Below are 13,412 nucleotides of genomic sequence, written 5' to 3'. Positions count from 1 at the left end.
TGAGAGTGAATTTCTTTGTTTTTCTAAGAATTGAAGAGACCTAACATGGTCACAGAAAAAATGGAGAAATCCAAAATATGTGTCTTTACAACTTAATCTTATTGTTAGGAACACATTTTTAACATCCTTCATTTCTGAATGTCTCTTCCAACAAAGAAGAGGGAAAGAAAGTTCAGCAAAGCTCACAAACACAGCCACAGTATCTGGCAGTTTATACAATAATCCGCACTCCAAATTCCCCATCTTCATTGGAGAGGGTTAGTGCATTTTCTGAACTCTTCTAATTGTGTGTACATAGTTTCTTGAATAAGAGTAGAGCTGGAAAAATGCAAGGAAGGAACTTTGAGGTCAATTGAGCCCAATCTTCCACCTAGGACAGCAAATCCCTCTACAACATTTATTGGAATTCCACAAGTTTTTATTACGTGACTCCCATATTCTGTGTGCTAGGTGGTGAGGTCCCAGAGAGAACAAAATGAAACAATCCCTACTCAGAAGGAATTTGTATTTAATGAAATATTGTCCAATGGAAGGAAACTACACACTGTCAGAGAAGTAAATTTTAAAATCTATTTACATTAATTACAGAAGATAGAGAGAAGTACTGTATATATGGGGAATCAGGCATGGGTTTTTGTAGGAGTCTGGAGTATGGTGAGTTTGAAATGTTAACTGAATCTCCCAGTGAAGCATTTTTCCAAATGGTTGGAAACATAAAAGTAGGGCTCAGGAATGAGATCAGAGAATTTCAAGGATTAAGGAGGAGAATGAGGTATTTGAAGGATAAACATAATTGAGTGACTTGCCCAAGGACATTCTGTAAGTTTCAGAGGCTGAATTTGAACTAAGGTCAGCCATCTATCCACTAAATTATACTACCTCTTCTGAAGGGAAAAAGAGCAGAGAAAATCCAGAAAATCTCATCTAGTGATATAAGTGGGATGCTCATTTGTGAATGAAACTCAGTTGGAGAAAGAAGTCCAATTTTTTTTTTATATTATTAAGGGAGAATTCTAAATCTGCTTTGATTTTCTCTTCCCTCTTCCTTCTTGGCTGAGATCTTCTTTCCTTCTTTTTTTCTTTTCCTCTCCCACGACTTAGACAACATTGAGCAGGAGAAAGATCAACTTAGGACTCTGCACATGGAAGGAATTGAAGAGAAGAACCACAGTCCAAATCTATACCAGGACTAGGCAGACTTTTTGGAAGTAAAACCATTGACTAAAAGGGAGTGATCCCCAAACCCATGTTATAATGTCTCGTCTAATTTCTTTCATATTTGCCATGACCCTTATAGACTATAAAGTGTTTCCTTTTTTTTTTTATAAACAATAAAATATCAATGAATGATCATATTTGAATCTATAAAGAAATACAGAAAAGAGGAAGATGTATGAATCTGTGACATTTTACTGAATGCAGTTTGATTATTTTTAAGTATATATTACATTTATCACAGTGGTAAACTCCCCTGCTTGTTGGTATGGTCTTCTGTTCTTGTTTCTTCTCTACTCTCTGTGTTTTTTTAAAAAATAATTTCATATTTACACTTTGATTTTCCTTTTAGATGAATTTTCTTTTAGATTTTCCATCATTATCCACTAATTGCCATCATTTCTCCAAAGAAACCCTTTCATATAACAGATTAAGTAAAAATAGCAAAGCAATCGAAAACATTGCAATGACTGAAAATGCTTCACTGATTTGATACTTCTAATTTGTCACCTCCATGCCAAAAGAGAGGAAAAAAGGTGTCATCTTCAGTCTTCTCATGGAATAATGAGTCATTGCAATCATCAGCATTCTTAACTCATTCAAAGTTGCTTCCCTCTACGATATTATAGTCATTTCATCAGTTTTTCTCTTACTTCCATTTCTTTCATTGTGAAGGTGCTTGTATATATACCAAAAGAGAGTTTGACCAACTCAAGAATGTCACCCATTTGGGGAAAGATTAGTATGTGACAAAAATTCTAGGAAAACTGGAGGGCAGGCAGACAGAAATCAGATATAGCATCTTATATAATATAGTGCAATATCCTCCAAAGAATCACCATAACTAGACATGAAAGATTGTATCAAAAGAAATCTGGAGGGAAATGGAAGGAGATACCTTACAATCATTCCTGAATTCATCTGGTGGCAACATTATCTATTATATCCACATCTCAAGCATTTCTCCACATAATGTTTTGTTGATTATAAATCAACTTCATTTTCTTTTTTTTTAAAAAAAGGACATGTCTATGATGATGTTGTATTAATATCTAGCAATTCTGCTCATTATTCCATACCTACAACCCCACTACAGTATCACATTGCCTCCTTCCCTTTAAGTGCCCCCCACAGTTTATGTAAATTTCCTTGATGTCAGAAAGGCCAAGATTGGATCCAGAATCTGTTACTCACTAGTTATGGAAACTAGACAAGATGCTTCATTACAATAACCAATAATTTTGTAGCCACTCTTCTACATTTCTTCTTATTAGACTGTTAGCTGTGAGTTAAAAATCACATGGTATTAAGGTTTAGTAAAAGGACTTCACCTCAGGTCTTCTTGTCTTCAACCATAGAATTCAGTTCACTAAATGTCATTTCCTCATAAATAGAATGGATATAAGAATACAGGATAATTGTGAGGATTAAATGGTTTATATCAAAAATTCTTGTACTCTTAAAAAGTTATGCAAATGGATGCATCATATAGAAAGGAATGGAACATGAACCAAATCAGTTCCAATAGAGCAGTAGTGAACTGAACCAGCTACACCCAGGGAAAGAACTCTGGGAAATTAGTGTGAATCACTACATAGAATTCCCAATCCTTCTATTTTTATCTACCTGAATTTTTTATTTCCTTCACAGGCTAATTGTACACTATTTCCAAGTCCAATTCTTTTTGTACAGCAAAACAACTGTTTGGGCATGTATACATGTATTGTATTTAATTTATATTTTAACATATTTAACATGTACTGGTCAACCTGCCATCTACGGGGGGGCGGGGGGGGGAAGGAGGGGAAAAATTAGAACAAAAGGTTTGGCAATTGTCAATGCTGAAAAATTACCCATATATCTGGTAAATAAAAACTATTAAATAATAATTTAAAAAGAAATGAAAACTTGGGGGGGGGAGAAAGAAAGGAATGAAACAAAATTAAATGTTCCCATCGCCTGTTCTTGCTCTGTCCCCATTTCCACAAAAAATTTCCTTGAGCGTCTTGATAACAGCAGAGGAGTTTCTCTGTAGGGGCTCTTCTTCTTAAGTGAAAAAATATGGAGTCAGATGTGCTTCTGATCGCCATTTTGATCTATGATTAGTCAGATCTCTTTAGACCACAGGTTCTTTAGTTGTAAAAGTTGCAAAAAGAAGGTGTTGGACTAAATCACTAATGACATTTCTAGTTTTAAATCTACACTCCTAAAATATAGGCTGTTCTGATATCAAGGCAGTAGGAATACTCCTTTAGATAAATGATGAACACTGACTGCCCTTTGCTATTTGATTTTGCACTTTTTCATCTGTCACCACTTCCCTTTTAACATCCTTACTATCTACCACATGCACACTTCTCCTTTCTATTTTCCCCCTTCTTTTTCTCCTATGAAGAAACTGGCTTGGGGATGAGTATCTCAGTTTTTTAACACCAGTGTTACATTTCTTAACTTTTGAGTTAACAATCCCTCTCTGCCCCATGACATCATACATTTTACACAGGAATTTCTACTTTCTTATGTTGCCTCCATCTCCCTGGGTTCTCTCAGATGCCGCTATAAAATCAGGGTCCAAACACGAGTCTGAGACAGAGATCTGCAGAGTCTCTTAGATTGTGCTCTGCTCCCACAGCCCCCTTTGCCTCTCAGGATCATGAAGGTCTCTGTGGCTGCCCTTTCCATACTCATAATCATGATCTTCAGTTCTCTGGCATCTTCTACACCAAATAGGTAAGTTTCCTGCTGCCTCTGGGTCTGTACCCAGGCTCTAGTCATACTATGGAGACAACCCTAACAGATTAGCTGGTCTAACCACCGAGATCTGGGAGTGTGGGGAGGGGGAACCCTGAATGATAGGGGCAGGAGCACATAGGATTTTATGCCTTTGGACTTGTAATTAAGAATATGCTCTTGACAGGATTTGCTATTTAATATGTAACATCAAGACAAGCAAGAATCACTAGACTGAGCCTTTATCCAGGTTGGTCCTAGTTCTGGCTCTGACACTAAATTACTTGTGACAAGCATTTTCCTCTCTAAAAAAGAATCTGAACAGTGTGATGTTTGACATCCCATCCATCTCTAGCTTTTTATGTTTTCTCCATCGATACCCACCTGGGAATGGGAATGTCAAGTCTCATCTTCCTCCTTCCCAGAGAACCATGCCTAGTACTAGAGGGGAGATATGAGAAAGGACATCCCCAGTGTGTGTCTGATGAAGAACCTGTTCCTGAGATAATGGGAATACCCAAGGAATCTGCAAGTTGACTGTATGGTCTTACTGATTTCATGCAACTCTTTTCTTTACATTGGGCTCCAAGACTCCCACCGCCTGCTGCTTCTCTCATGTCAGACAGCAGATCCCCAGAAAATTTGTGACAGACTATTATAAGACCAGCAGCCTGTGTTCCCAGCCAGCTGTGGTGTGAGTATCTACCCACTGAGGCTTCTTAGAGGATTTAGGGTAGGATGATAGTAAGAGAGAATGAAGCTCTTTGGCAATTTGGCCAAATGGCTACATCAGAGAGCTCAGGGAGATAAAAGGGAGAGCAGTGGCCCATGTGGTCCATGTCCAGGTTTGGTCTTTCTGGGAGCAAGAGGTGAACAACACTCTCCAATGGAGAGGGATGAATGGAAGCAACAATAATTCGAGGTCAGAAAGGAGGCTGAGAAAATCTCTCATGGAGATGTCTCTAGAAAGAGACAGATGGACTCTGTGGGTCTGATGGAGGTTTCAGAACTTGGGAGAGTGTTTCCTTAGTCCCTTCCAGATATCTACAGAAAGTTGAGGAAAGGGTAACAGAGAGACTTCCCCTTAATTTCCAGTTGGAAAGGTCCTTGATCTCTCATATTCTCTTTCCTTACTCTACAGTTTCCTGACCAAAAAGGGGCAGGAGAAGTGTGCCAACCCAAATGATGGCTGGGTTCAGAAGTACATCCATGACTGAGAGCTGAATTGAAGGCTTCAGAGGCTTAGAACAATGAATTTTAAAGGAAATGGACCAAGCTAGGGAATTCCACATTCAGATGCAATCTCCCCAGACCCCAGCCTTCCTGGGTTGTTTTTAATCAATGAAATTTAATTTATATGAATTATGAGATGGCAGTTTGGGGTATTTATATTATTAGAATTTTTGCCTTCTGAATCCAATTCTTCCTGTGCAACAAGAAATTCGGTTCTGCACACATATATTGTATCTAAGATCTACTATAACATATCTAACATGTATAAGACTGCCTGCCGTCTAGGGGAAGGGGTGGAGGGAAGGAAAGGAAAAGGTCAGAACAGAAGTAAGTGCAAGGGATAATGGTATAAAAAATTACCCATGCATATATATATTGTCAAAAAAGTTATACTTATAAAATAAAGTAAATCATAAGGTGATATATAAGAAGTGTTGAGCAACTAGCCAATCTCACCCTTGAGGGTAAATTAGAAAAAATCTTTGGATAAACAGTGTGAAGACAGAATCAGTGTTTGGACTGGCTGAAGAAACATATTCATATCTTTTTTCTCTTATCACCCAGAAGCTCAGGGAGGGTGAGGAACATGGGAAGTGGAGGTTAAGAGAGAGAGTGACAAATAAAACTAGATTGGAAAAGAGAGAAAGAAAGACAGAGACAGACGGACAGACAGAGACAGAGAGACAGAAACAGAACCACACGCACAGTCAGAAAGAGACATAGACAAACAGAGACATGCACAGAGACAGATGCAGAGATTGACAAAGACAGAGATAGAGACAGAAAAAGAGAGACACAGAGACAGAAAAAGAGAGAGACACAAAGGCAGAGAGTTGGAAGAGATTGACAGAGATAGAAAGAGACAGAGAAACAGAGACACAATAACAAGGTACAATGTACAAATAAGTATTATCAAACATAACCATTTCAGACATCAGCCGTGGCTGCAATGTTTGCCTCGTTCTAGTGCTCTCTAGTCTATGTACAGCCAGACAAAAGTGGGAAGCAAATTTTATCATCAGTCTTTTGAATAACATGATAAGTCATCTCAATGATCAGCATACTCAGTAACTTCCACAGATATTTTGCTATCATGGTATAAGTTCTTCCCCTTTCTCATTTATACTGAACTCTCACACAGAAGCAGAAAAAAATGGCAGAGCATACCATAGTATATCTAAGGACATCACTTATTGGGTAAGAACTCTCTTCCTTGAAACTGCTGGGAAAATAGATTTAGACCCAAATCTCACACCATATACTTCAAGATGCAATTTTACCATGAATAAAGTGGAGATAAAAAGAATAAGCCTGCCTTCCTCAGAAGCCAAGAAAGTTTATCATGCTTAATTGAAATCTTTAGGGCAAAATTAGGTGAGGTCACTAGATGGCACAATATCAACCTTAGAGTGAGAAGAACCTGAGCTTAAATCCAGCCTCATACTTTTGTTAGGCATGTGTGTGTGTGTACATCTATATCTACCTATCTATAAAACTTATTATATGAGGGAAACTAAAGCACACAATCCCTTTAGCCTGTGTAGGTGTAATGTCTCAGCTCACCTTTGAATTAGAATGACTTTACACAGGAATTACATTAGGATAGGTCAAGGAAACAACCTCAGCCCAGGGATCATCTATGAATTATCAAGGGAGTTGAGAAGAGATCAATTCCAGAAATTGGGCTGTTTCCCTGCTTTCCAACAATATCTCTGCTGTGCAGGAGGAAATGACTAAGGAGAGATTTTTAATTAAGATGTGTTTACTTCTCCTAAACTACATCCCCGATGTGGCTAGAAGAAGAGCAAGCTTGCAAATATTGGTGGATTACATCATGTATGGGTGCAATACTTCTGGAAGATTTTGGACTTCTTATTTTTCCATTATTTTCTATCAATGCTCTTATTTCATCATGGTCTCCATCACAAACCAAGAAGTTTCATCATGCTTAATGGAACTCTTTAACTACTCCATGAATGGAAAAAACTTTCCAGCAACTGGACGCTATGATTTATGCCTTTGCCACAAGTAAAACTCACAGTCATCAAGTCGCCTAATCATCTCTACACTCTTTAAGCTGAAGCCCATTTCCCCCTGGATTCTCGATGTTCTTCTGGGAGAGTGTGTCCCAGACTTTTGAAAGATGCTTTGTACCAGCTGTTTTTATGGAACCACCATAGCTTATACCTTATTGCAAAAATCGCTTAAATCTGCACGATTCAATTGATTTTGAACTGATAATCTCAAAGAGAAAGGAACTAATTGATGGTCCAGTTTATGGAATTAGGGAACAACATCTGAATCTTCCAAACAAGCTTTTATAAGGTAAGGGAGGGTGTAAGGATGAGGAAAATACGGAGCCAAGTTCAGCGGTTCATCAATGGAACTGAGTAATTGGATAAAGAGCCATAGAGGACACATGGGCTATAATCAATGAGAAGTTAAAGTAGATGATCACTAAGGGCCCTGATAGATCTAAATCTAAATCTGTAATCTTACAATCTAGAATTCATTCTGAATGCCAACTTCCAATTGGTGATTAATGTTACTATCCTTCTTAGTTAGCTTTGCCCATGTCTACTACCACTCAAATTCATCACACCCCCCTGAGCACCAATCTCCACTCCTCAACACCTTCTCTCTTCATTCCTTCTCGCTGTAAGTTACAACCCCCCCCACACACACATATATAAAATGGTAAAACTGCAATGAGGAAGAAAATGTCAGCTCCTGGTAGCAACTTTGCATTTTCGTTTCTGATTTCTCACAATGACATCATCTCTTTCTTAGGATTTCCATTCATTTTCTGTTGGTTCCCTCTTTTCATGAACTCCCAAAATCCTATAAAAAGGGGACCAAAAAATGAGATAGACACAAAGCTACAGTGTGTCTAAGCCTGTGCTCTGCTCCTCCAGCTCCTCTCTCCTCTCAGGATCATGAAGTTCTTTGTGGTTGCACTCTCCATCCTCATGGTCATGGCCTTCAATTTTCCTGAATGCTCGGCAATAAGTAAGTGGGCTTGTTCCTAATGTTTGTGGCTTTGCCCAGGTTCTGGTTGTGAGCTGGACAGAGCCTTGATCAGAGAGAGCCATAGTGTGATTAAAGGAATCTGATGAGGGTGTAGAGGGGAGTGAAGATGTAAGAGGTTTTCTATAGATTTGGGGCTTGAAAGCATTAACATGCCCTTGACAATATGTGCTGGTTAACATGTAAGTTCAAGGCAGGAGAAAAGAGAAGAAGGGGCATTAGATTGTCCTCTAGTCCAACTAGGTTCTAGTTCTGACTTTGATACTAAATACTCTTGGTTTCTGCAGCAACTGGATTCCTCCATAAAAGATAGGAGTTGCATGAGTAGATCTCTGCCATTCTTCCTAGCTCTCCTATTTCAGGTTTTTCCCTAGGTCCCTTTATGGAGATGAGGAGAGCAGGTCTGCCTTCCTCCAGGTGCAATGGGAATCATACCTGGTGCTGGAGAGAACCAAGGTTAGGGAGACATGAAGGAGTGTACTTGATGAAAAGCATCTAAGGAATGTGCTATGTGAGACTATGGCCAAACTAACTTAAGGCAACTCTTTCCTTTACAGCTGGTCCCGGCCATTCTGATACCTGTTGCTTCCACTATGTCAAAAACCGAATTTCCAGAAACTCTGTGATTGGCTATTATAAAACCAGCAGCCGTTGTTCTCAACCAGGTGTGGTGTAAGTATCTACCCCCGAGTCTCCTTAAAGAATAAAGGGGATAAAGGAAAGAAAAATGAAACCATTTGGGAATTTGGCCAAAGGGGTCGCTGAGGCAACTCAGGTGAGGCTGCCATAGCCCCTGTGGTTCCATGCCCAGGTTAGGTTCTCCCAGGAATAATTGCCTCCAAGTTCCAATGATAGTGGAAGAAGGCTAAGAAATGTCTCCCGGGCATGTCTCTAGAAAGAGACAGATGTACTCAATAGGTTTCAGAAAATGGAAAAGTGGGTAATCGCTTCCAGACATTTAGAGGAAATTGGGAAGTGGGGAACTGAGTAACCTTCCCTTCATCTCCAGCTGAAAAGCTTCTGGGTCTCTCATCTCTTCTCTCACTCCACAGGTTTTTCAACAATGAGAATTGGGAAATATGTGCCAACCCTAAACATGCCTGGGTTCAGGATTATATGAATGACCTGAAATTAAAGGCCACAGGAGTCCAGAACAATGAATCTTAAAAGGATATGGACTAACCCAAGGAATTCCACATTCAGATGAAATCACCCCAGAACCCAGCCTTCCTGGCTTGTTTTAATCAGTTAAATTTAATTTATTTAAATTATTAGCTGGAAGTTTTGGTATTTGTTGGTACTAGTTGCACTTTGAAGGACACCTGTCCCTCATGGGGGTTAGGCCCTAACCTTTGCTTCCTTTGAAACCTGGGGCCATCTGCTGAGTTCCATGAATATGTGTTGGACAAAGAATTCAGAATAAAGCTTTTTCAAGCCATTATGTTTTCTGTGTCTTTTTGGTTTTCCCAAGAGAAATAGGATTGCTCCGATAGAGTTCCTTTACTATCATACTAGAAAGGGGGAGATGATTTAGGCAGCATTTATTCTGAATGAAAAAAAATGGTTGTTGAAGTGTATTACCATCTCATTTTGATTCAGCAAACTCAAGGGCCCCCACATGTCTAATCTACATCGAGAGGCATAGGTTCCCAGAAGAAAGATTGCTAATCCCACCGTAGTCTGGCCTCTAATACTATGTTCAATTCTGTGCATTACAGTTTAGAAAGATATTGGGTTAGCAGTAGTGTTTAATCAGGAAGAAGAATGGTCCAGAGTCCCTGTCACTTAAGGATGAGTTGAAGGATGGCTAATGAAGAAAGGAAAGAATTCATGGCAGTTATGGTAGTTTTACTGAAGTATCTGAAGAGCTATTATGAGGAGGAGGGTCAGGCTTGTAGTGTTTCTGCCCAAATGAGCAATGGGTAGAAATGACAAGGAGGTAGAGGATTAATAATAGGATAAATAACAACCTCCCACTAATTAGAACTTTCCAAACCTGAAACCAGATGCCTAGTATGGCAATTGGCTCCTCTCTTTGGAGGTCATTAAACAGAAGTCAGGTGATCAGTTATAGAGACGCTCTAGTTGCTTATGTCTTGAACTAGATGTCTGGTGGGTTCCCTTCCGTGTCTCCAATCCTATGATCTTGAGATGTTGTCAGAGAACTTTCAGGAAACAGTGTATATGCTCAGGGCACAATGGAAATTCAGTGTCACACAAAAAGAGAATGAGGGAAGAGGTGATCAAATGGGAATTATTTCTCATGACATAATAGCAGAAAAAAGTGTTACATGTAGAGTCAGAATAATTAGGCCAAATCCTGGCTTCACTATCTGAGTGACCATGTACAGCTTACCTAAGCTGGGCTTCTACACAGATTCAGTATATTTAACTTTAGCCTAACAAGTACTTCTTTTAATGTTGGAGGCATCTGTACTAAATTGATTACTTTTGATTTAGATTCAGTAGATGTGAATCCTTATCCTGCCTCTGACATTTGTTTTCAAATGAGAGTTTATAAAGACAGGAATCTGCATGTCAATGCATATATATGCTATATAGTATAAAGATGAGCTGTTGATTTAGCCAAGAAAAAAAATCAAGTGGCTCTAACTCTTTTAAAGTAAGTCATAAGGTACTAGATAAAAGTCTTAAGCAACTAGTTAATCCCATCCTTTAGGGTAAATTAGAAAAAATCTTTAGATGAAGAGTGTGAAGACAGAAGGAGTGTTTGGATTGGCTGAAGAAATATGTTCATATCTTGTTTCTCTTATCAACCAGAAGCTCAGAGAGGGTGAGGAAGATGGGAAGTTGAGGTAAAGAAAATGATAGATAAAACTAAATTCTCATGAACATGACTCTCTTCAACAGTGAGATGATTCAAACCACTTACAATTGTTAAGTGATGAAGAGAGCCATATAACCCAGAGAGAGGACTGTGGGAATTGAGTGTGGATCACAATATATCATTTTCCCTCTTTCTGTTGATATTTACTTGCATTTTGTTTTCTTTCCCAGATTTTTCCCTCCTTTTTCTTCTTTAGCAAGATAAATGTATAAATACGTATACATATATTGGATTTAACATATATTTTAACATATTTAACATGCCTTGGACAACCTGCCACCTAGGGGAGGAAGTGGGTGGAAGGAGGAAAAAATTTGGAATGGAAAGGATACTAAAAAGGGAGGGCTGTGAAAAGCAAGTGGTGCTCACAAGTTTAATACTGGGGAGGGGGGTAAGAGGGAAGGAAAGGAGAAAAGCACAAGTAGGGGTTAACAGGATGGCAAGCAATATAGAATTAGTCATTTTAACCATAAATATGAATGGGGTAAACTCCCCCATAAAGAGGAAACAATTAGCAGACTGGATTAAAAGCCAGAATCCTACAATATGTTGTTTACAGGAAACACACCTGAAACAGGGTGATACAAAAAGTGGGGGTAGCAATCCTGATCTCAGATCAAGCAAAAGCAAAAATTGATCTAATTAAGAGAAATAAGGAAAGAAACTATATCTTGCTAAAGGCTACTATAGATATTGAAGATGAACATCAATACTAATGAACATCAATACTAATGAAGATGAATATCATTACTAAACATATATGGACCAAGTGGTGTAGCAGCCAAATTCCTAGAGGAGAATTTAAGAGAGATGCAAGAAGAAATAGACAGCAAAACCACACTACTGGGGGTCTCAACGTTGCTCTCTCAGAACTAGATAAATCAAAACACAAAATAAATAAGCAAGAAGTTAAGGAGGTAAACAGAATGTTAGAAAACTTAGGTAAGAAGTCTTTGGAGAAAATTGAATGGAGACAAAAAGGAGTTTCCTTTTTTCTCAGTGATTCATGGAAAGTATACAAAAATTGACCACATATTAGGGCATGAAAACTCAAAATCAAATGCAGAAAGGTAGAAATATTAATGCATTTTTTTCAGATCATGATGCAATAAATAGCATATGCAATAAAAGGCTAGAGGAAAATAGCCCCCAAATTAATTGGAAACTAAATAACCCTATACTAAAGAATGAATGGGCAAAACAACAATTCATAGACACAATTAGTAATTTTGTCCAAGGGAATGAGACAACATACTATACTTTGTGGATGCAGCCAAAGTGATTACTATGGGAAATTTTATATCTCTAGATGCTTACTTCCATAAAATAGAAAAAGAGATCAGTGAGTTGGCTTTACAACTAAAAAAAGGGCAAATTAAAAACCCTCAATTAAATACCACATTTGAAAAGAAAAAGATTTAAAAAAAAAACAAAAAGGAGAAAAAAAGAGAAGATAAAATGAAAAAAAAAACAAAAAACAAAAAACAAAACCAAGAATAGAACTGAAGAAATGCAGGACTGGCAAGAACTTTGAGGTCAATGAGGCCAATCTTTTACCTTGAACAGCAAATCCCTCTACAACATTTATTGGTATTACACAAGTTTTATTAAGTAGCTACCATATGATGTGTGCTAGGTGGCAAAGTCCCAGATAGAAAAAAAAATAAAACAATCCCTACCCAGAAGGAATATGTAGTTCAAGTGAATGTGAAGTCCAGTGTAAGGAAACTACATAGCCAGAGAAGTAAATTTTAAATTTTATTTACAAAATAAATTTACATTAACTACAGAGGATGGAGAGAAGCATTGTATACATGGGGAATTAGAAATGGATTTTTGTATGAGGTAACACTTGCCTGAAATATGCTGAGTTCAAAATGTGAGAAGTCCATTTTTTAAAAATTACACTATGAAGGAAGAATCCTAGATCTGTTTTGATTTTCTTCTCCCTCTTCCTTCTTGGCTGAGAAGATCTTCTTTCCTTCTCTTTTTTTCCTCTCCCATGACTCAGACAACACTGAGCATAAGAAAAAGTAACTTGGGACTCTCTGCACATGGAAGGAGTCATAGGGAAGAGCCACAGTCCAAACCTATACCACGACTAAGCAGAATTTTTCAAGAAGAACCATTGACTAAAAGGGAGTAATCCCTAAACCCATGTTGTAGTGTCTCCTCTAATTTCTTTCATACAAATAACATTGCTATGACACTCAGAGACCATAAAGTGTTTCCTTTTTATTACAAATAATAAAATATCAATGAATGCTCATATTTGGCTATTTTAAAGTATATATTAAATTTATCACAATGGTAGGGAAACTCCCCTGCTTGTTGGCATCTCCTTCTGTCCTTACTTCTG

The 13,412-nt window shown here is 38.1% G+C and overlaps 2 protein-coding genes across 2 annotated transcripts; both read left to right on the top strand.

Moving 5' to 3' along the window:
- Window positions 1-3,723: 3,723 nt before the first annotated feature.
- Window positions 3,724-4,643, top strand: LOC141541442 (C-C motif chemokine 4-like). The gene is made up of 2 exons (XM_074265551.1): window positions 3,724-3,941; window positions 4,525-4,643. The coding sequence occupies exons 1-2, from the start codon at window positions 3,869-3,871 to the stop codon at window positions 4,641-4,643; spliced, it is 192 nt and encodes a 63-aa protein (XP_074121652.1). The 5' UTR covers window positions 3,724-3,868.
- Window positions 4,644-7,865: 3,222 nt separating this feature from the next.
- Window positions 7,866-9,646, top strand: LOC141541441 (C-C motif chemokine 4-like). The gene is made up of 3 exons (XM_074265550.1): window positions 7,866-8,187; window positions 8,763-8,877; window positions 9,258-9,646. Exons 1-3 carry the CDS (start codon window positions 8,115-8,117, stop codon window positions 9,370-9,372), a joined length of 303 nt encoding a protein of 100 aa, XP_074121651.1. The 5' UTR covers window positions 7,866-8,114; the 3' UTR covers window positions 9,373-9,646.
- The last annotated feature ends 3,766 nt before the right edge of the window (window positions 9,647-13,412 follow it).

This window comes from Sminthopsis crassicaudata, chromosome 4 (assembly GCF_048593235.1).
Source record: "Sminthopsis crassicaudata isolate SCR6 chromosome 4, ASM4859323v1, whole genome shotgun sequence".
Taxonomy (NCBI): Eukaryota; Metazoa; Chordata; class Mammalia; order Dasyuromorphia; family Dasyuridae; genus Sminthopsis; species Sminthopsis crassicaudata.
This window is presented reverse-complemented; position numbering and strand designations above follow the sequence as displayed.

What these genes read in the sequence shown, in the direction of transcription:
- LOC141541442 (XM_074265551.1), top strand. Translation starts at nt 3,869, where the DNA reads ATGAAGGTCTCTGTGGCTGCCCTTTCCATACTCATAATCATGATCTTC. An exon ending in TCTGGCATCTTCTACACCAA is followed by an intron (nt 3,942 to 4,524) that starts ATAGGTAAGTTT and finishes TTTTCTTTACAT; the next exon opens with TGGGCTCCAAGACTCCCACC.
- LOC141541441 (XM_074265550.1), top strand. Translation starts at nt 8,115, where the DNA reads ATGAAGTTCTTTGTGGTTGCACTCTCCATCCTCATGGTCATGGCCTTC. An exon ending in TCCTGAATGCTCGGCAATAA is followed by an intron (nt 8,188 to 8,762) that starts GTAAGTGGGCTT and finishes TTTCCTTTACAG; the next exon opens with CTGGTCCCGGCCATTCTGAT. An exon ending in TGTTCTCAACCAGGTGTGGT is followed by an intron (nt 8,878 to 9,257) that starts GTAAGTATCTAC and finishes CTCACTCCACAG; the next exon opens with GTTTTTCAACAATGAGAATT.